This window comes from Balaenoptera musculus, chromosome 11 (assembly GCF_009873245.2).
Source record: "Balaenoptera musculus isolate JJ_BM4_2016_0621 chromosome 11, mBalMus1.pri.v3, whole genome shotgun sequence".
NCBI classification, from domain to species: Eukaryota; Metazoa; Chordata; class Mammalia; order Artiodactyla; family Balaenopteridae; genus Balaenoptera; species Balaenoptera musculus.
This window is the reverse complement of record NC_045795.1, coordinates 72,585,874-72,609,294: the sequence shown is the minus strand read 5'-3', so window position 1 is coordinate 72,609,294 and position 23,421 is coordinate 72,585,874. Positions and strand designations below refer to the sequence as shown.

The following is a 23,421-nucleotide window of genomic DNA, read 5'->3' as shown; positions in this document are numbered from 1 at the left end:
TTCCCCTAGATATTCACGCAGCTCCCTCATTTCCTTCAGACTTCTGCTCAAACACCACTTTTTCAAAGAGGGCTTCTTTGACAACTTTTTTTTTTGGCTGTGCCGCTCGGCTTGTGGGATCTTAGTTCCCCAATGTGCGGAGTCGTAACACCAGAGAATTCCCTGACCACTTTGAATAGCAGCCTGCTGATGGTGTTCCTATCGCCGTATCATGCTGAATTTTCCTGCAGATCATTCATCAGATCATGACACATTTTATCACACATACAAGTTTGTTCTTTCTCTCTCTCCACTAGAATCTAAGTTTCATGAAGATAAGGATTTTGTTTGGTTAACTTGCTAGTGCTTAGCAGTATGCCTAGCATGCAGTTGGCGCTCAAAAAATATTTGTTGAGGGCTACCCTGGTGGCGCAGTGGTTGAGAATCTGCCTGCCAATGCAGGGGACACGGGTTCGAGCCCTGGTCTGGGAGGATCCCACATGCCGCGGAGCAACTAGGCCCGTGAGCCACAACTACTGAGCCTGCGCGTCTGGAGCCTGTGCTCCGCAACAAGAGAGGCCGCGATAATGAGAGGCCGGCGCACCGCGATGAAGAGTGGCCCCCGCTCGCCGCAACTAGAGAAAGCCCTCACACAGAAACGAAGACCCAACACAGCCAAAAATAAATAAATAAATAAATAAATAATAAAAATAAAGGAATTCCTTTAAAAAAAAAAAATTTGTTGAAATGAACAAACCACCGTGGTCTGGCATGAGTCATTTTTCATTGCCTAGAACTGATATTTCTTGGCAATTGCTTTATGCCAGGCATTGGACTAAGCCCTTGCCATGCATTAGCTTATTTAACCAAGTACTATTATTACCCCATTTTATAGATGAGAAAACTGTACCTCAAAGGTTGGTTTCCTTACCCAGGTAATAATGGCAGAGCCAGAACTATATCTAGTTCTGACGACCCCAGAGTGTGGGTTCCTAGCAACACGATACTCATTCCTGATGCACCAAGAGTCTGAAAAGATAAACACCAGAACTATAGTAGGCTTACAGTTGATCTGTATCCCTTCTTCATATTTTTCTAAATTTGTTTTCCCCAGTAAGCAGGTATTAATTTTATAATGAGAGAAAAAAAGAAGTTGATCTGCTTGTCCATACGTCCACCAGGCCTGACCACAAAGGTGGGACCCTAAAGAGGAAGGTTACACACTGCTCTTCTGGAAGTCCTCTGAATTCCAGAATGTCTGGGAACCTGATTAAGAGCAGGAGGGATCTAAGGACCCCTGCACAGATGATGGTGGCAGAAAGACAACTTTCAGGTCAGCTGTGAGGATTGCAACTATTACCAGAAGCAGCAAGTGCTAAGATGGAAGAGAAATTTCTCTACAAGTGCAACTGTGCAACTTCTTTTCCTTTTGGATTCTGGCACCACATAGACAGTAAAAATGCTTCAAGGTCTGATACCAGCTTAAATCTATGCCACCTTCCCCAAGTTGTGCTTGGCTTTGAAGCTGTGACAAGGCTTGCATTTTTCACGCAGAACCAGCAGGTCAACTTTTCCAAGAAGACAACCCAGTTCCCCACCTTGGTGTGGGTTTCTGTCCCTGCAGGGTCTGGTCAGAAGGAAAAGGATGCTGTGACAACTCTGTGACTAAATCCTCCAATAGTCAGTGAGCACCGCGGTAGGGTCAAGAAACCAGCACTTCCGGTAAAAAAGTAAAAAGCTAAGAGCATGTCCTATTCTTAGCAAATACAAACTAAGGAAAAGGAACACGATGGAAGAGTTGACATTCTCAAACAGTTTAGGGAAAAAGTGTGTGTTGGTGTACACATACACAGAGAGTGATAAAGCAAATGGGGCAAAGTGTAAACAGTCAGTGAATCTGGGTGAACGGTAAATGTTGAGCTCCTGTGCTGTTCTTGCAATGTTTCTATGAGTTTGAAATCACGTCAGAATAAAAAGTTACAAAGAAAAAGAAGGATATGTGTGCTGAATTAGCTAATGCGTTCAGTTTAGTGTTTAGAGAAGCTGAACTAAGGGTCCAATTCCTTTTCTTGTGCTAAACTCACCCAGGAAATGGAGAAAACTGTAATCATCTCATTCCTCTTCCCATTGGTCACACTGGACCCTCGTAAGCTTCCTGGTATGGGAAACATCCTGCTTGGACAAGAGCTTTGATCATAAAAATGCAATAAATGCCCGGAGCCTGAGATTGGAATCTTTGGAAGGGACTGTAGGAGACGGAAGGGGAAACTTGCTACCTCCCCACAGGGAGGCCAAGGCAGGGTCAACATGGAGAAAATCTGAAAACTCACAGGGCAGACAGAGTGTGATGGTGCTGGAGGGCAGCAAAGGCGAGTGAGGCACAGCCCTGCCATTAGGAGCTCACAGTTTAATGGGGAGGTTGAAGCTACACACAGGTGACCCCTGGGGTGGAAAGTGCTGGGGGAGGAGGAAGGTCACAGAAAAAGTTCTCCAAGGGCTGAGGGCAGGGAGGCTGCTTGGGGTATTTTTGAAGGACACTGGGAGGGACAGAGAGAGAAATTCCCTGCATAGAATGCGGCCTCATGATAACTTCCCTTTCTGCTGAAGCCAGCCTGCTGGTTCTGCACAACCAAAAGTGTGAATCCTCCCCTGCAATGGGGCAGCCTTTGCACACCCAGCTCCCTCTGTCTCAACCATTTCTGCCACCTTAAATCCCCTCTTCCTGCTGTCCCCCCAAACCCGGCTCTTCCTCCAGGCCTAGCTCCAGTGTGTGTGAAACCACTCAACACACCTGCCACTTTCCTACCTTCCCCCTGCAATGCCTTCCTGTAATGTATGTCCCCAATAAGTTCAAATCTTTCCTGCCCTTCAAGGCCTGTCTGAGCCTTGCCCCCTGCAAATTTCTCAAGCTGCTCCCTGGAGAAGTCATTTGATTCTGAAAGGAGAGGCATCGGTATGACTCAGTGGTTCAAACATTTAATGCTTCCTCAGGAGGCATGGGGGAAGCTATTTTGAACTGACCAATCCTACCACACTCTTTGCAGTGCTGATCCTTCTGGGAGCCATTTTTGAAAATCCCGACAAAGCACTGCTGCACTCGGCCTTGTCACATGGCACGGACAGCTGAGGGAGCCAGCTCACTGGGCCTTAGGCCAGCCTGGGCAGGTGCATTCCTTAGCAGAAGAGAAGTCCTGCAAGGAGGAGGTGAGTTCTGGGTGGCAAAGAGATCAGAACTAGGACCAGTGCAGTTAGGAGAAACAAGGACTTAGGACTCTGATGGCAAGGGACACTTTCTGTTATGAAATGCTGCCACACGTGGTCGTGTGCTCCTTGTTGCACAAGGGAGCCAAGTGAAAGTGGGGAAGCGTATAAAGATTTCTTTCGGCCCACAGCAGAATCTCCCAAATGTCCAACCCTCAGGGCAGTCTCCAGTGGTCTAGGGGGACCTGAGAAAAATAAGGGCAGCATGCTGAGGGCTTCATAAAGTTAGTCCATTGAAAGGACTGTTCCTTTTTTGATACAGGTCCCAGAGTTCGAAAAGCTCTGAAAACCAAGTCTTTGGTTTGGCACCAAAACTCAACTGGCAGATAATCCTGTCCTGAACTGACACATGGTTATTTATAGCTTTTACTTATTCCACTTAGTTGAATATTCATATGGTTCACTGCAGAAATTTTACATATTATGAAGTATTATATGTACCACATTACCTTTTTTAAAAAAATATTTTATTTATTTTATTGCGCTGGGTCTTAGTTGTGGCATGCATGTGGGATCTAGTTCTCTGACCAGGGATTGAACCCGGGCCCCCTGCACTGGGAGCACAGAGCCTTAACCACTGTGCCACCAGGGAAGTCCCCACATTACCTTTCAAAATGTAAAAACTTTCAATTCCAAAACAAATCTGGCTTCCAGCATTTCATGAGGATTTGTGGAACACTATTACGTGCATCCTATTTTTTAGAGTGAAAGTAACTAGTAGCTGTGGCTTGTTTTGTTTTTAATAAAAATTTAAAATGTTATTGCTTGGCAAAATAAAAAAGTTGGCAACCCTATGTCTAGTTCCAAATTTCTTGAACATTTTATTGTTCTAAGTCCAACCCTAGCATAAGGCATTTCTGATGCTTTACAAATCTAGGCTTGATTAGAACAGAGGTTGCCAGCTAGTTAGTCACACTGGCCAAAAAGAGCTGAAGACATGTTTTGTTTGCTTCACACAGTGCATTCTCCCCTCCCATCTGGAAAGTGAACATGAAGTCCAGTTTCCAGTTCCTCTTGAAAATTCAGAAGATGTTGACAACAGTCCTGCACAGCATATAATCAGCTGGAGTCAAGCGGCAGGTGGCCTCCGCTGCTTTCTAGTCAATCCCTCTCTGCAGACTGTAACACCCAGTTTGTTTTTTTTGTTGTGTTCTGTTTTTTAATATTTTATTTATTTATTTGGTTGCGCCGGGTCTTAGTTGCGGCTGGTGGGCTCCTTAGTTGCAGCTCACCAGCTCCTTAGTTGTGGCATACGAACTCTTAGTTGTGGCATGCATGTGGGATCTAGTTCCCTGACCAGGGACCGAACCCAGGCCCCCTGCATTGGGAGTGTGGAGTCTTAACCACTGCGCCACCAGGGAAGTCCCTAGAACACCCAGTTTGGTCCACTGTCACCGGACAGACATACTAGAAGAGACTACGTTAAGACTGCTGGTCGGGCTTCCCTGGTGGAGCAGTGGATAAGAATCTGCCTGCCAATGCAGGGGACACGGGTTTGATCTCTGGTCTGGGAAGATCCCACATGCTGCGGATCAACTAAGCCCATGCGCCACAACTACTGAGCCTGCGCTCTAGAGCCCGCGAGCCACAACTACTGAAGCCTGCGTGCCTAGAGCCCGCAACAAGAGAAGCCACTGCAATGAGAAGCCTGCGCACCGCAACAAAGAGTAGCCCCTGCTAGCCGCAACTAGAGAAAAAGCCCGCACGCAGCAACGAAGACCCAACCCAGCCAAAAATTAAAAAAAAAAGACTGCTGGTCACCAGCTCCATATAGAAACTGCCCTAGCCAATACCTCCGCAAAACTAGGAGGCTGCTGCTCTAGGGAAGGCCAGGAGCAGAGAATTCTGGGAGGCTAGGAGGCCAAGAGCAACTTGCTTGACTCAGTGAGCTCCTTAGCTGATGACACAAAAGAACTTGCTTGATTAGGAATTCCTTCTCACTTTCACAGCAACTCCTGCCAAAGCTGCGATTATCAGGAATATTGTCAGCCTGCCTGAGGCTCAGCTGCTGAAAGCCTGTGTGTAACATGGTCCTTCGTCCACAAGAATGACAGCATTTCAAAATATGGTATTAATGAATTTAAAACACCTATTTTAAAAAAAGGCACAATACAAAGCAAAATAAAGATAGTGATTTTTGGTTACTCAACTGACACCTGTCCAACCAGAGTCAACACTTTGGTCACAGTGGAGTTTGCATAGGTAAAATATGCCACTCTTACAGAGATGGTCTATTTAATCAGAACTCTTTTCTTCAAATACAAGGCATGGAAGACAATATATGAAACACCCATGTACCTGTCATCCCAAATGAACAAGTCTTAAACTCTGCCACACGTGCCTTTTAAAAAAATTAATTAATTAATTAATTAATTTTTGGCTGCACTGGGTCTTCACTGCTGCGCGTGGGCCTTTCTCTGGTGTGGCGAGCAGGAGCTACTCTTCCCCGCAGTGCGTGGGTTTCTCATTGCAGTGGCTTCTCTTGTTGTGGAGTATGGGCTCTAGGCGTTCGGGCTTCAGTAGTTGTGGCTTGTGGGCTCTGAGCGCAGGCTCAGGATTTGTGGCACACGGGTTTAGTTGCTCCGTGGCATGTGGGATCTTCCCAGACCAGGGCTCGACCCGTGTCCCCTGCATTGTCAGACGGATTCTTAACCACTGCGCCACCAGGGAAGCCCTACCCTACCCAGTTTTGACAAATTATATTAATCTTTTTCATCTACTTTGAATACTTTTGAAAAGAAGATATGCAGGACTCCCTATACCATATAGAATGCATTAAAAAAAACTTTAGGGCAATTTTAGGTTCACAGCAAAACTGAGTGGAACACAGCATGTGTTTTTTAAAAGAAAAAAAAATAAATTTTTGGCTGCGTTGGGTCTTTGTTGCTGTGCACACGCTTTCTTTTTAGTTGCAGCGAGCGGGGTCTATATTCTTCGTTGAGGTGTGCGGGCTTCTCATTGTGGTGGATTCTCTTCCTGTGGAGCACGGGTTCTAGGCGCGCGGACTTCAGTAGTTGTGTCTTGCGGGCTCTAGAGCGCAGGCTCTGTAACTGTGGCACATGGGCTTAGTTGCTCCGCGGCATGTGGGATCTTCCCGGACCAGGGCTCGAACCCATGTCCCCTGCACTGGCAGGCGGATTCTCAACGAATACGCCACCAGGGAAGCCCAGCATGCATTTTTAAAAAAAGCCCTGAGGGAAATTCCTATTTACTTTTCACACTGCGAAATAATTTATTATTAATATTATGGACACTGACCAGGATTTTTGGTTTATTAGAAAGCTTAGAGCCACATGTGCTGGGTGGCATGAAGTAATCTTTTTCCCTCTCAGTCTTGGCTCAATTTTATATCTTCACTCTTGTTTTACTGTCTTCTTTCCTCTTCCCCTGCTCATTTTAAGCACGCTATTCCATGCTCTAGGTATCTGTGTAGATCACCATAAACCTTATTGAAACAGGCAGGGCATAAATGAATTCAGTACCCTTCTACTTGGTAATTGGTAAAAACTAGGTGCAGCTCTTCTCACTGTGTTGTTTAAGTGTATACCTTAAATAAGGCTTAAAGTCTGTACAAAACAAGGTCCTCCCAGTCAAATTTACATTCACGGTAATAGAATGTTCGCTGCCACTCACTGGTTTTATTCCAGACCAGCGGGAGCACCATCATACGATCTACCAGTGGCTGCCACTAACAACCAGAAAGCAGTGATTCAAGTCCATCTTCAGACTTGGATTTAACTTCCTATATCCAAAAACTTTTTATGGAGTACCTAATATAATATATGCTGTACACTATACTAGGCTCTAGCTATACCAAAGCAAGTAAAGCCCCAGCTGCAGCCCTCAGGGAGTTTATAGTCTAGTGGGGAAGACAGAGAAGGAACTGGCGATTATAAACTATAGCCCAGGGAAAGAGGGGTAAGCTGTGAAGAGAGGTCCATCTGTCCAGAGTGTCCAGTAAAAACTGTCCCTGGGGCTTCCCTGGTGGCGCAGTGGTTGAGAGTCTGCCTGCCAATGCAGGGGACACGAGTTCGAGCCCTGGTCTGGGAGGATCCCACATGCCGCGGAGCAACTAGGCCCGTGAGCCACAATTACTGAGCCTGCGTGTCTGGAGCCTGTGCTCCACAACAAGAGAGGCCACGATAGTGAGAGGTCCGCGCACCGCGATGAGAAGTGGCCCCCGCTTGCCACAACTGGAGAAAGCCCTCCCACAGAAACGAAGACCCAACACAGCCAAAAATAAATAAATAAATAAAATTAAAAAAAACCCAAAACTGTCCCTGTAGCTTTTCATACAGTGGTGGAAGATAAAAGGGCATAGTTTTAAGAGAACAATCTACTTTGGGAACTCTTGATAAAAACTTCTAAATTTAAATTGTAGGTATAACAGTTATCTTGAGGAAGCACAAGCTTGACTATTTGTCATCCAAAGAAATGAATTTCCCAAGTACTCTCTTGTTTTGGAATTTCTACAACTTGTTTGTCATACATCAATTATACAAGGGAAGAATGTAATCCTTACAGAAGTCTCTTTGTTTGCTTTGATACATTTTATAAAATCAAGTCTTCCAACAATTCAGAAGTTTCCCAATGGGAAATTAGGTGAGAAACCAGTCTCCAAACTGGCTCCCAACAATCCCTGCTGCCTCTTGGTATCCATGTCCTTGATAACCCTGCCAAATTGTACCTGGGTTAATCTGTGTGAGCAACAGAATGTGGCAGAGTGATGGTACATCCCTTCAGAGATTCAAAGGCTTCCATCCTTTGTGCTCTTCTCTCTTCAATCCCTTGCTCTGGGGGAAGCCAGCTGCTGTTTAAAGCAGCCCTATGGAGAGGCCGCCTTGGTGAGGAACTGAATGAAGCCTTAAGCTAACAACCATCCGAATGAGCTTAGAAATGCATCCTCTAGCCCCAGCCAACAGCTTGACTGCAACTTCAAGAGAGATCATGGTCTAGATCCACCCAGGTAAGCTGCTCTTGGATCCTCAGAAACTGTGTGAGATAATAAATGTTTGCTATTTTAAGCCGATAAATTTGGGGATAAATTGTTATATAGAAATGGATAACTAAAACAAATTTTGAGGACTTTGCTATAAAATGAGACCAGAAAAAGTATTCAAAGACAGATGATTTAAGCGGGTTGAAGGTTCTATTTACTCCAGGTACTATCACAGTACGTACTCACCTTCACTGATAACAAGGGCTTTATGTGGACACAGCACATATATAATTCACCACCTAATTTTTGGCTTAAGTATTTAAAGTACAAAGTCTTTTTTTTTTTTTTTTTTGGTCTAAAGTTACATGACTAAATAAACTCTTCTCATGGATTTTTGTGTGTCTGATTTTATTAGCTACATACATGAAGTACTAAATTAGAATGTCCCACTTTAAAACTACCAAATTTCGTTTGTGGAAGAAAATGTGATTAGCTCTATATACACTGAGGAAAATAAAAATCTGGTTAAAAGTATCCAAAACACATTAACTCTCTGAAAGTTAGTTATGGAGTATATGGGGTGGAGGGTATGGGGGGAGGTTAAATAAGCATAGGCTAATTGTCTCAGAACAAGTTTCCAACCAAAACCAGAATGGCATAACTAAGAAAAGATTTACGAACAGCGAAGTAATTTACAGTGGAAACCTGTGATTCAAGAAGTGGAAATGGTCGAGGTTTTTCAAGTGCCTTTGGTGCTCCTTCCTTATTGGTGTTCTTTCATCTGCTTAAACAGCCTGCCATGAGGAAGCGTTCTCAGCCCAGCAGGAATGGATCTCGGCCATTTAAGAGGGAAAAAAAATGCTGTCCAAACACACATGCCTGCTTCAAATTCTACGTGGAACAAGATCAGACAAATAAATACATAAAAATTTAGGATGAAAAAAACCCTCTAGGATGTAATTTCATAGAAGTTTTGAATCTCTGCTAAATGAAATCGGGCTACCTAGATGTACTCCGGCCAATTCAAGAGGTCAACATGAAAAGAGGAAGTGAACAGCAACTGTGGACGGTGGGAGCATAACCCGAAAAAGTTCCTTTACTCCTCCATCAACCACCCCCCACCCCAGTCCCTTTTGCTTTTATTCTCAGTGCTCTTGTCTTTTTCACTTTTTCATAGGCTTTATCTCAGTGTCCTTGTAAAACAGGCTAACAAATCATATAAGCTCCGGGTTGAAATCTTTAGGAAGAAATATATAGCTGCTTCATCTGCTCAATGAGCAGCACTGTTAACACACGCAACAAGATATGGTGAACACTTGCCTTCACGTGCCAGGAGTTACTGGCTCCATCCAATCCATGCCCTGGCCTAAGACACTTTCCCCTGTTTAAGACAAAAAATCCTCCACGAAAACAACAAAAAAAACCCCCAAATAACCCGATTAAAAAATGGGCAGAGGATCTGAACAGACATTTTTCCAAAGAAGATACACAGATGATCAACAGGAACATGAAAAGATATTCAACATTACTAATTAGGGAAATGCAAATCAAAACCACGAGATACTTCACACCTGTTAGAATGGCTATTATTGAAAAGAAGGAATAACAAATGCTGGAGAGGATGCGGGTAAAAGGGTCCCCTTGTACACTGTTGGTAGTACTGTAAATTGGTACAGCCGCTATGAAAACCGTAATGGAGTGTCTTCAAAAAATTAAGACTAGAACTACCATATGACCCAGCTATTCCACTTCTGGGTATTTATTCAAAGAACACAAAAACACTAATTCAAAAAGATATATGCACCCTTATGTTCACTGCAACACTGTTTACAACAGCCAAGATATGTAAACAACCTAAGTGTCCACTGATGGATGAATGGACAAAGAAGATATTGTGTATATACACAATGGAATAATACTCAGCCATAACAAAGAATGCTACAATGTGGAACAGCATTTACAACGACATGGATGGACCTTGAAGGTATTATGCTAAGTGAAGTAAGTCAGACAAAGTATGATATCACTCATATGTGGAATCTAAAAAAATAAAACAAATGATCAAACAAAATAAAACAAAAACTCATAGATACAGAGAACACATCAGTTGTTACCAGAGGGTAAGGTGGTTGGTGGATGGGCAAAATGGGTGAAGGGGGTTAAATGTATGGTGACGGATGGTAACTAGACTTGTGGTGGTGATCACTTTGTAGTGTATATAGATGTTGAATTATAATGCTGTACACCTGAAAATTATATCTCTACATAAATCCTTCACTAGTTGCAAGGTGCAGTTCAAACCATTTTACAGGGCAAAACTCCAGGACAGTACATAAAACCTTAAAAATGTTTTCCAATTCTAGGAAAATCAATCTCAGATGTTAGTGGTTTGTAAACTCAGGTACTTCTAGAGAAACCAGTCCTGTTCCCCAGACTACCTAGAAGGAAAACTCACCTTTGGCTCTCCAGCCAGATGTCTCTGGGTTGGATGGTTGAAGGTGAGAGGAAATGCACCCCTTTTCTATGGTTCCACAGGTTCCTATGTCTTCCTCTAGCATCCTGTATTGTGACTGGCCAGCTTCCTTGCCTGTATTTCTCCTCTACAGCAAAAGCTCTATGACAGCAGGAACTGAATATTGCCAGAACCTGGCACAATGTCTCACATCAGACACTCAAAAAGTATTTGCTAAATGAACGGATGTAAAACCATCAAAGCCTGGAGACACAATATGGAGTAGCAAAAAAATAATCATCCTCATCCTCAACTTTATAACTTACTGTAAATCTGACTATGAGTCAAAAATTCTCTGGGTTTTCTCCCTGATAGGCAAAACGGTGAGAACGAATTGCTAAGACCTCTTCCAGTATTCTGATTCTACGTATACATGTACAAAGCATGTTTAAAATTGTAAGACTGATGTTTAAATGAACACACCAGAATTCATAAGTGCAAATGAACATTAACTCTTTTAAACATAGGTACTTTGACAAGGTACTCATTCAATTACGAAAAGCAACTTAGAATTCTGCAGAATTCTTTTTGTTTCTAATTTAAAGCAAAACCAAATAGCTTTTTAATTTACAAAAGCAACATATATTTACCACTAAAAATAAATCAGAAATCATAAAAAGGGAACAGAATTGACCCTCAATCATACAGACAGAAGCACTAGTGTAGCCTGGATAAAAAATCGTTCTGAGTCCTCCTGCTATAAACATATCCTGTATGTCTACATTTTTTTCTTTACAAAACCAAGGTTATTCTACACTGGTAACCTCTTTCTTAATATAGTATGAATATATTCCCACATACTCTGCAAGCACAGCAATCTGTAGGGTGCCAATATTAATTTATTTAACCGATGACCCACTGCTGGATATTTAGGTTGTTTACCCATCACTATTACAGAAAAATGCTACACTAAATGTCCTGGTAGTTAAAATTTTGAACACACAATTATGCCCTCAGAATAAACTTCCAGACGTGAATTTTATGGGAGGAAGGCTGCACATTTTTAACACAGTTGACTTGTATGCAGTTTTTTCCTCTTTGGTAACAGATTTCCATCCTTTTGATAGTAGATGTAATCACTGGAAGTAGCCAAAAGTCACTGGGGGTCAAGTCTGGTGATTGAAGTGAGAGATCAAGCTAGGCAATACTATTTTTAGTTGAAAGCCTCTGATTATGCAGCAGTGTGACTGGTTTTCATATGTGACTCAGAATTGCTCTTGAAGGCAGTCACAACAGGAATTCCAAACTGTTGTAAGCAATTGGCTCATAATCAAACTAAGCATATTACTTCCTAAAGACACAACTATAAAAGGGATGAACAGAGCTGGATGCTTTCTTAGGAGTCATTCCACTGCAGTTCTATCTCATTCACACACGAAGTCTCAACAGTTGAGTCAATCAATTCATTTTAAATAGTTGTACTGGTTCACCTAAAACTTAAATATTTGCGGTATTTATTTACCACTTGACACTTCACATACATTATTTTTAAAATTTTCATACTACCGCTAAAAATATAGATATTATTCCCTCCATTTTATAAATGAGGAAGTAGAGACTCAGAGAAGACAAATGATTTGCCTGCCTAAGGCAGAGCCAGTACGCCAATACGGATGTTTTAGCTTTAAACACCACGTTCTTTTCATTTTCTGACCCAGCCATGTAGCACCTTAATGTAATTTTTAAATGTGTCATAGGGTTGTTCAATTCTTAACTGCTAGGATTAAAACTTCTTAATGACTCTATCACTCCAAGTGAATAATCCTACTCTTTATTTAACCTGAAAGTAAACTGAACAAAACTGGGGGTACTGCTCATGAATAGGCTCATTTATATTCTTACGAAAAACTGGCAGTTCACTACAAAAACCCATTTATTCAATTTGAATAAAGTAAATATTGACTTTATATTTAAAGAGACTTGTCTGGCAAGTGAGTCACGTTTTAACAATAACCATAGTAAAAGGGAAAAAAATTAGAGCAGTAAGTTAAATAAAAGGCTAATAAAACCTGGAGGAAACAGCTCAGTGTTTTCCTTTAAACCCTGAAGAACACCAAACGTACACTATGTTGCATAAAGAGTCATTTCATGAAAAGACTATTAACAATACAATAGTAGAGTCAGTACTAAGAATTTCAATGATATCCAACTCAAAAATGCATAGGGAGAGTAAAGTTATTTTATTAAATCATGCACATCACGTGTGTTAGTGCAAATAGTTTAATCTGTACTCCAGAAATTCTATTGTACTTTATATCTTTACAAAATAGATTTAAAACAATTATTTACTTTAAAAAATGTAATTCTGAAGTTAAGCATTTCAGAACAATATTTGCAATAACCTATATACAGGAGGTACTGGGTACCACTGGCATATTAGCATTCTGTGGTGGAGTGGCTTCCTGCAACAGAAAATGATGAAATGAACTATATGACAGTATTTTCTACAAGTCATTTGTGACTAATTCCTCCATAAATCTAGTGATCCTCCCAACAGCAAACCCCAAATGGCTTAAAATACAACCTTTAAAGTATAAACAATGACTGCCAAACATCACAAGGCAAATTATATCCTAAACTTCTATTTCAATATTTGGCCAGGCCTGTGGATTGCCACAGAACACTCAAGCCAATTCACTGACATTCCCTCCCAGTTTTCATTGACTGAAAAATTTAACTATGTGATACTTTAGGATATTCTACGACCTAAATAAACTTCATTGACATAACTGTGGTGCCGCACAAAAACCATAGCTAAACCTTCACTTCCGTGTTTTAAATTTGTAACATCAAGCAGTGTTTAGGTGCTTTACTGTGCATGGAACACTATTAATCTTGGGAATAGTGCTTCTCATTAACAGAACGTCCCAATTAACAACAATAAAAAGAAAATAACCATTTGCCTCCCCAACCAGGAAATCTGTTGGTAGGTAACAACTGCTCCCCTCGAATATGAATTAGCTTTGAAATATCATTAACCAAATTAAGTCAGTAAAAGCTTATCTAAAGAGATATTAATTCTCTTTCTTCAATTAAACATGCTTGGAGGAAGAGATGATAGGAAAAAAAAAAGTCATGCTTCCTAAAATGCTGTGTATGAGAAAGTAACTTGGCTTTTAAAGAAAATATCTCTTTAAATACATGAGGTTTAATAAATTACATTCCAATTGACTCAACAGTTTGGTTTACTGCACTGAAACTGTATAATTACTATGTTTTTGCTCCCAGAAATACTTCAGTTTGCTCAAGAAAATACACACTCTCATGGAAAGTTTTTCAAAGTTGATGTCCTCCACATCGTCAAGTCACATTAAGGCTGAACAAACGTGCACATATTCCCCAAATTATCACTAGAACAGAGTATTTTCCAAGTGTATTTCTCCTTAAAAAAAAAAAAAAATCCACGCAAATAGTTGTCTCTAAGTCTTGTTCCCAATAGCTCAGTGGTTTTATAACAAGTAAAAATGGCGTAAATATGTAAAAAATATATATATATATGTGTATATATTCAAACTGATAGGCACTGAGCACACAGGGCCTCTCTTCCCATGTATGTATCAGTTGTTTGGTTTGGGTAGTTATCGAATCAAAAAAATGAATTATCTGGCCATTAGAATTCAGAGTAAAATACCCATAAATTTAATGTTATAAATAATTTGGTGTACCAAGAAGCCTACTTTAGGCCACCATAATATTCAGAATTTCAACATACTAATTTAAAAATTACATGAAAAATTGCAAGCAAATTATTGCTTACAGTAGAATAAAGTCACAATTTTATATCCTCTTTATAGACAGATACATTTTATATAATTTAAAGCAATGACCCTACAGCTGTATTCTTGCACTTCTGCTGTTTTAAGAGGTAAAAAGGAAGAAAATGGTTCTGTTTGTCCCCAGCATGAGTGTGGTGCCAGCTTCTAGAGGGAGGACGGTGTACGGACTCAAGAAACGCTCTCATGGAGAAGCTCTGGCCAGACCTGGCACGTACAGCACGATGGCTGTCACCGCAACCAGGGCAGCCAACATGGGCATCCAGGGCCAGGGTTTCTGTGTGGAAAGAAACCAAGAGTCAAAATCACATTCTCCCTTCTTTTTTCATACCTATTAACCCCTTGGTTCCAGAGAGTCCTGAATACTTAACAGAATATTAGAAAAACCTTATCTTTGCATAAGAATAAATTTTAAAAAAAGAAAAAAAGGTGAGGGAGTGCAGGTGTGAGGAGAGCCATAATAGCAGGAACTGTTTTAGAGGACCATTGTGTGGAAGCCGAATACATTGCAGGAAACTCTTGGGCAGTTTTCAATTTTCTTTGAAGCCTAATAGTGACTTCTCTAAGAAACCCTTTGAGCTCAGCCTGTTTTATTTACTCCGGTATCCACATATTACAGCTAACTGATGTCCACAAATGCCTGGAGTATGTTTCTGCCTAAAATGTTTATTTCTTGATAAAAACCAGACTCACATGTTGGCATAGTTTTATACAAGGGGCTGGTGGGTAAGGTGATAGAAAGAAAATGGTCTAAGCTTTGATCCTCTAATCTTAAACCACTGAAGACAAAATCAGAAGGGGTTCAAGATGGCAAAGTGATGTTAGGGACCCTGCTTCTCTGATGCTTTTGGTAAACACCATGTCCAGGGTCATAATGCCACGTGATCATCTCATATGCTCTACTAACCAGTATGCTTGTTGGGGGCGAACATGGATGGGCTGTTTTCTGTTAACTATCAGAGGGCTTTACAATATCAATTTGCATTGTTTGAAAACTTTATTTTCACTAGTGTTCTGAGTTGTATTGAGAAAGCTAGCTTTTAAAGAAATATTGTGATGTTGCAGATCAGGGCTCAGAAAGACACGGGACAGGCTGATACTCTCACAAGTAAATGCATACTGAGGTTGAGATTGTGAGCCAATGGTCCATTATGCTACTCTCATCCTTTTTCATCTTCTTAGCCACAGTGTAATAAGGCAAAGGGTTGAAACAACGAATCTCTACACCATGGAAAAGAAGAGGGAAGGGAGGAGGGGGAAGAAAGCTCGCTGAAAACTTCAAAGAGGCAAACTCTTCATTTCTCATTCAGAGCTGATTAAACATATAATTGGGAAGGGGGTACTAAGCTGCAGCAATTCACAGTTTACTCCGGTTTGCTAGAGACAAAGACTCAGTTAAAGACAGCATATTAACATCTGGTTAGGTTGGAATTAATTCATGGTTAGCATTACTACAAAGGAAACAAGACAATATGTTATGTGATTAGTTGATCATTCAGTTCATTTGTATGACACAATACATAGCATACTAAATGAAAGGTTTGCTTCAGGTAACAAAATACCTGTGTGGTTTTGCCATGCACTATATTACAAATATGGCACAAACAGGTGACGGGGACAAACAGACAAGGACTCAACAGTAGTGCTTGTACCTTTCTCTACCACAATGGACCGAAACACCAAAACAGGAAAGCCAGGAATAGGCCGATGAATACGGCTGGGACGGGTTGTAATATGGAAGGCTAAAGAAGGGAAGGGATATTAAAATCATTTTATGCTATAAAAGAATCAGATAAGATGATTTAGAACCCAGGGGGGTGGGAGGGAGGGTAGAAAGACATTTTAAAGACATCTAATACAATCCAGAATGATGGACTGTGGTATGTAAGTTGGCAAACTACCAGTTTAAAAGGAACAGCTGGAGGCAATGTGGGTGTCCCTAACTCCCTAACGAAATGTAGCACATTAAGACAGAGCAATGAAAATACCTCACCAGCTGATGCTCTGCTTGACAGTACATTATTTTTGTTCCATACTCAGAAACCATTATTTGACAATGTACTCCTTTGGAAACAGCTAAGGTTTATTTTATCCCTCTAGCAAAACCTTTTTTTTTTTTTTTTAAACCAAAACTCTTTTGCTTGAGATAGTATTGCTTTCAAGCTTAAAAATAAATGCCCTGTGATGCATGGCATTTATTTTTCTAAATCAAGCAAGAGATCTGACACAACATATGAGAAACATTTATTATATAAAGACAGGCAGCTGAATCTCAGGGCTTTCAGTGATGTTACAAGAATATAAGTAATTTTTAATTTAATTTTATTATTATTATTTTTTTGGCTGCACCACGTAGCATGTGGGATATTACTTCCCCAGCCAGGGTTTGAACCTATGCCCCTTGCAGTGGAAGTGTGGAATCCTAACCACTGGACTGTCAGGGAATTCCCAGTAATTTTTTAAATTGGAAGGGAATTACTACAAGGAGTGTTATTACAGAGTAATATTTTATTACCATAAGTCTAATGTCATAAAAATAGGAAATCCACCCTTAAAGTAAATTATTTGTATAACTATAAATAATAATAGCAACGTTACTTTCAAATAGGCTCTAAATCATATAGAGGGATCCATTCTGATTATCCTAGATGTCTTCATAGGTTAATTTAGTAGAAGGTAGACTGAAATTCCATAATCAGAGAGATATGAATTAACACAAAAGAGAGAAGTAACCAAACCATTATGATCTGATTTCAGAAGAGTTCTGTAATTGACATTTTCAAAATAAATGCAATCCATTTTTGCTTATCATAAAGCCTCCACACCCAATTCATAAATTTCTGAAAGGCTTCTACTTAAGCAACAAGTCTTTATTAAAAAAAAAACAAACTAGGACTTTCTTTAGCAAAGAACAGTTGGACACAACTCATAAGCATTCTGAGTGTGACTGTGTAACTGGATGGCCATGCAACATTACTCTTTTGTACTTGTGCTGCAAGTTAAGCAGAGTGCCTTCCTCCATAGGAAGTATGCGGCTCATGCCCACTGCAGTGTCCAAGCCATGACAGGGGTTTGGAATAAGTCAGAGCACAATCAACCACACTGAACATCCATCAATTAGGGCCCACAAAGGCAATGATCACTAAAACGTGTAACACAACATTTATTTAGTATAACATCTTTTAAAAGACCATCTGACTCTCTAGCAAATAAAATACAAATTAATATTATTAAACTCAATTTATACCAAAATGTTCCAATTTCACACCGCACACCCCCCTAGAGAAACTCACCAAATACTTCCTAATATTTATAGGAGGCCCAGAAGACACTAAGCTTTTTAGAAATGTGCCTTAGTGAGAACATTATTAGTACAAAATGAAAACCATCATTAAGTCTCCATTTTTTGATACAGCCAAATGCTAAGGAATCGTCATGTATTACTCTTTCTTCAGTGGGTCCCTGGTGGTATAGTGCTTTGTTTCCCAGAGGGGGAAAAACAAGAACTAGATGAAGGCTTAGTGATAGAACCTCAGATTCATTCGGGAAAAGCTGACAGTTCTTAGGTAAATTATTTTTTTGCAAACAAGGCTCTTCCTCCAGGTAGTCCTTAGGCTCTTCTAGGTGTACAGGTTAAAGGGGCAAATTCTTACTCAAAAATCTGACAGCCCAATGATTCCATCATAGAATTTCATAATGAAAAGCTTAGTTCACGTGTACTACAGGTCTTAGTTTCTCAAATCAGTAATAAAGTCCTCTGAAAAATCAATTTCAGGGCTCTCACCTGCCTCTCAATCAAAGCTAAGCCAAGTTTGCAAAGACTTACATTATTTCCTTTCTCTCGGAGCAGCTTCAGGTTGTCTTTACATTGTTTGAGCTCATCTGTGATTGATTGTTTTTCCTGCTCAGTCATTTCAAACTTCAACTTCAGTTCTGAGAGTACAGTCTGTGTCTTTTCATACTAAAGGCAAAGAAAAAAGAGTGTGCAGACTCAACTTAAAATGGGTATGAAGTTATGCGTCTAGTCAGGCTTATATACCAGAGCCTGTTTAGTCACCTGCAACACCACAGTCAAGCCTTTTTGTTATAAGGAGAATAAGAATCACTTGCACTAATAATAAGAAGCCTTTAGTGTTTACTTGATTCTATGTAAGAATTTTGTGGCCCTGGTGTTAAAAAAAATTGAGAAGTCACCACCGTGTCATCTGTTTCTAATATAAGGGGTCACTTTTTCCACTAAGAGAATTAGAGGAGAAAAGTAAAATTCCAAACTGAGCAAAAGAAAAGCAAGTGAAGAAAAACTCCATAGCCTAATTAAATGGCAAGGTTAGGAAGTCTGAGTTTATATCCTGGTAAGTAATGTCAGCCAAGCTATTTTAGTCTTGAAGTAAAAAGTATTAACTCTCATTAGGCCTCCCTTTACCCAGCATCATTGGGTATTAAAGTGTTCTGGACAAGGAATTTCTAGGCAAATGAAGCAAAGAAATATATCTAAGGCACCAATCACTATGATTGGGACATTTCTATCTCTCTACTTAAGACTTATAAGCATCAATTAAAAATAATTTTAAAAAATCTGTTTCTGATATTTTTCCATAGTGAAACATGCCATTTCCTGCTCTGGAAAACAGTTCACTGTATATAATATGACTTTCAGACAGACTACCTAGCCCTTGAACACAGGTGAGATCAATGCAAAACACAGTATGGTTTGCCCCTACTTTAAATCCCCCAGAAGGCAGGAATGCTAGACTGGTTTCACTTCTAGATATTGCATCTTACATGCAAACTGGGCTCTTCTCAGTCAAAGAGCAAAGACTGTTCTGCTGCTGGCTGTGCCTCTGTCTCGGCCTCCACTGCCCCACTCTGCCATTTCTGAAGGTTTTAGAAGGAAGAAAGACAGACAAGGGCTGATTATAAAATAAATATGCCACAGGTCTGGCATACCAGAAAGATGCCTCCTCTTCCCTAAACACAGCCCACGAGGCTGGAAAGTCTATAGTTCCTTTCTGCCTGTATCCTAGAAATTTCTCAATAAAGGACACATTTATATGGTGCTTCTGAATAATCCAAACACCTTGGAGTGATTAATCAGGAGCTCATCATTATGCACTCCAAAGATAAATATTACAGATGCAAATGTATAAAAACATTAATCAGAAGTGGTGGAAGCAGGGGGTTAGGGTCAGCAGCGAGTTCACCATAAAGTGGGAAGAAAGACACGGGTACAGAGAGGGAGGTAAAATATGAAAGGAACTCTCTGTTACCTAACAACGTTCCCAGAACAAGTCTGGGTAGTATGCCAGAGAATGAACTAAGGAGTAAGATTCATGGACTTCATGACAGCTTTTTTTGTGGGGTCTGTGGACTTCCTTCCAGAAGGCAAAAGGTTACCGGCAGGTTGCCAAAGCAAATTCAGTGTACCTCGACTAGTCTCTGCACTAAGTCTCTTAGAACATAATCAATTCTCAATGATCTGATTCTTAACAGTGACTAATAAAGAATAAGTGAAACGTGCTTTGCTGACCAAAATTTTCCTTTTCCACCATTCTTACATCCAGCCTGCCCTTTATACCAAAGCACTTAATCATTTCTCCGTTCCAGGAGTTGTGGAGAATGACAGGAAGGCAGCTTAGTCCCGAAGATCCTGCTGTTTACCTTCAGTTTGTGAGTGGGTGGGAAGGACTCTGGCCCCAGGGCAAGATGGTGAACCCAAACAACTTTCCTCAGTCAGTCTTTGCAGGGTGGACTTGTGTGCTCAATGTTTTATGAATTCTTAAATTACAGATATTCCTACTAAATCAAAATATATAGCTGCTTTCTTAAGTCAAATATAAAGATGGTATACCATTATTTTTCTCTTAACACTGAGGATTAGATTTTACTTTGCTCATGTACTTTTTCTTTTTTAAATGTTCAAACAAAAGCTGCCGCATATATAAAATTTAATTGTCAGAACAAAGGTCACCTTCTGTAGCCTTAGTGTCACACCTCCCTTGGATATCATTTTGCTCCATCTTGCTTTCTAACTCAGAGATGAGAAATGAGCTCAGTTCTGATTAAGAGGGAAATACCACACAATATTACCAGCACCTTTGGTTCTTCTTCACAGAAATAATCATATCTGGGCTTGCTTAGTTTGTAATATTTGAACCTGTGACAGTGCTGAAGATACACAATCATTACATTGTGCACATTAAGTATGATTCTATGAGAGAAAGGAGAAAAAGGGGAAATGCTGAAAGGGAATGTATGTGCATTAATAAAAGGTAGTAATTCATTTGCAGTGGATTACACAGATATAAGAATCTCATTAAAGAAGGTTTTAGTTACAGACTAGTATCCAATAGTTGACATCAGGACAAACGGAAAGAAAAGCCATTTCACATTATAAAGGAGCATGGTATGGTGACTACACTTCATTTCACAATGAAAACATTGAACAAGAAAATAGGAAAGAAACATACTGACAAGATCAGACATATTTTTAAATGTGCTGCATTTAATGCAATCCAAAGGCTACCAACAATTTAGATGCTGTGACAACATGCCACTGCCATTTGTGGGAACAGTTAAAGCATTTCGCACTGATTGCTCAGTGACCAAAAACAGGCAAACAAATAATGCAACAAAATGGCTAACGCATTCAGAGTAACATACAACAGAATCATCTTCCGACCACAGCATTCTTCCCAGATTTTGAAAGAATTATGGCATGTGGACTGAAAGGACACAAAGTGCTTACAGTACTAAATACTAGTATATTTACTTTGGCACAAAATTTGTGTTCCAACCAAATAAAATGAGATTTCTCCCAAAATACATATCCTTAGCAAGAAGATAAAAGATGAACATATTACAAAATCAATATGGCCACATGTGAATAAAAAACGTTACAGTTTTTTTCTTTAGGAACAAACATGAAGACAGAAGAACAACAATCATTTCCAAGTTCAGGATACTACAGGGAAAGAAAAGTGCAAAGGAAAACTACATTGATTAAACAGATTTTCTAAAAACAATTTTGGGAAAATTTGTTATTGAAGACAAAGAGTTGTCTTCAACTTCCTTCTGTTCAAAACAAATCCTTCATTTAAGAGGGTCGACAACTGGGGTGAGCCCTGCCGGGTAGATGAAACTGCATCAGCCTTCTCCATCCCCTCAGCTGGCCAGAAGTCAATGCAGGGAATAGTATAAGGCCAGTAGGACTGATCGCAGCTCTTACTGCCCCACTCTCAACTTCAAGGCTCTGCTCAGGAGAAGCCTGGGTGGGGTCTCTGCTCCAACATCAACCCTCACCATTTTAAACATGATTTTTTTTTTTAAAGCCACCAAAAAAACGGTCACAGAACATGTGTTTGGCTGGCTGGGTATGAGCTGAGCTTTCTCAGAAGCAACTTTTCAGGCCAGTGTCACCTGAGGGGTTTAGACAGCATTATGGTGTGGTCCCAGTTAGCTTTCCAAAAGTATTCTAAATTAAATATGATACTGTCTTTGAAAGATAAACAGTGAATTAAGTAATGTGGTACAAAGGACTTCTCATATAGGTCAACTAACTGGTAGAGAAAAACTTTTAACGTAATTTTGTATATTTATATTTTTGAGACCAAACCTTACTGATGAATTCTCTATATATGGATCATGATACACAGCTAGAAATCACCAGGCAGAGATGCTCCTAGTATCAACTCTGTGATAGGTAATGCTTCCCTTTAGTTCTAACTAGCATGAATATCTGATTTGCTTTTGGCTTTAAGTCCAACCGTAATTGGGCTCATAATGTCTTTTCGCTTTACCTCTTTCTGTACATCCTTTGCTTGGTTTTCAGCCTTACTGAGAAGAGTTTTTAAATCAGCTGAATCCCGAAGATGCTGTTCTTTCAAGGATCCCACTTGATTCTCAAGCTCTTTCCTAGTCATCTGCAGGATGCTGAGATCACTGGTAAGCTCTAAACTCTGCTTCTGAGAACTGCAACATAAATATTGACAGAGTTATTCATGTAGAAACCAGACACAGCAGGAAGTCCAATTTCTTATACATTTTACTAGGACGGATGAAGTGGATTTCAGATGAGGAAAGAAAAGTGTAAAAAAGAATGATATTTTCAATAAGTAAAAAGCATTAAAACACTAAAACAATGAAAGTTTAAAGCTGTGTCCTATTTTCAGATAATCAAATACACACAAAGTTTGAAATTGTAAAAATAGAAGGTGACTAATTGTATATTTTGTCATATCACATTATATTAACTGTATCATAAAAAGACTCAGTGTAGGTCTTCTACAGGAAAAGAAAGCACATATTCCAACTATTTTCTTTAAGTACTTGACAAATAGGATGGCTGACAGAAACTTAAAGCTTAGGAGCCACTTCCAACTTAAGTAAAGATAAACCTACTGAAATGAGAAGACACCAAATTGGGGGGGAAAGCACAAGACAAAGAACCAGGAGTGTGGGTTCTAGACCCCAGATCTGCCACTATTTAGTTGTGCGATGTTGAGCAAGTCATTTAACTGGTGCCATTTCATTCTCTGAGTAAGCATTTCCTGAGCTCTGAGATCTGTGCCAGGCACCATTTGCACAGACACAAATAACACAAGGAGAGTCTCAGTGCCCTCCACTGTCAAACAAGAAGACAGAACTCAATAATTTCTGAGGCTGTTTTCCAGCTTAAAGTCTATGATTGCTGTTACAACCTGATGTAAAAAAAAAGTCCCATTTACACACTAGGAAAACAGCTTGATAAGCAGGAATAGAAATTCTTTGTTCAATTCCTTCTACACCATGGACAACCAAGAACAAAAGACCTGTCTACTGTAGCTGTGTTAAAGAATCTGGCTCCCATCTACAACAGAAATAGCTAAAGGAGGATAAGGTTTTCGAGACATCCTCTCAGGATAGATCATGAGACTCAGACTCAATAATGTAACTGAAGTACTAGAGTATAAATCCCATGC

At 40.1% G+C, this 23,421-nt stretch overlaps 1 protein-coding gene across 39 annotated transcripts in view; it reads right to left on the bottom strand.

The window, feature by feature from the left end:
• Positions 1-12,848: 12,848 nt before the first annotated feature.
• LOC118904105 (sarcolemma associated protein) overlaps positions 12,849-23,421 on the bottom strand; it is a 155,833-nt gene continuing 145,260 nt past the window's right edge. For 21 of the 39 annotated variants that reach the window (XM_036869885.1, XM_036869900.1, XM_036869892.1 and 18 more), the window contains 3 exons: positions 22,261-22,432; positions 18,291-18,425; positions 12,849-14,741 (listed from right to left, as the gene is read on the bottom strand). In XM_036869885.1, coding sequence (XP_036725780.1) covers positions 14,649-14,741; positions 18,291-18,425; positions 22,261-22,432 — 400 coding nt within the window. In that variant the 3' untranslated portion in view covers positions 12,849-14,648. Of the gene's footprint in view, positions 14,742-16,116; positions 16,207-18,290; positions 18,426-22,260; positions 22,433-23,421 lie in introns of all 39 variants that reach the window. The other 18 variants (XM_036869887.1, XM_036869894.1, XM_036869912.1 and 15 more) reach the window with 1 other exon arrangement.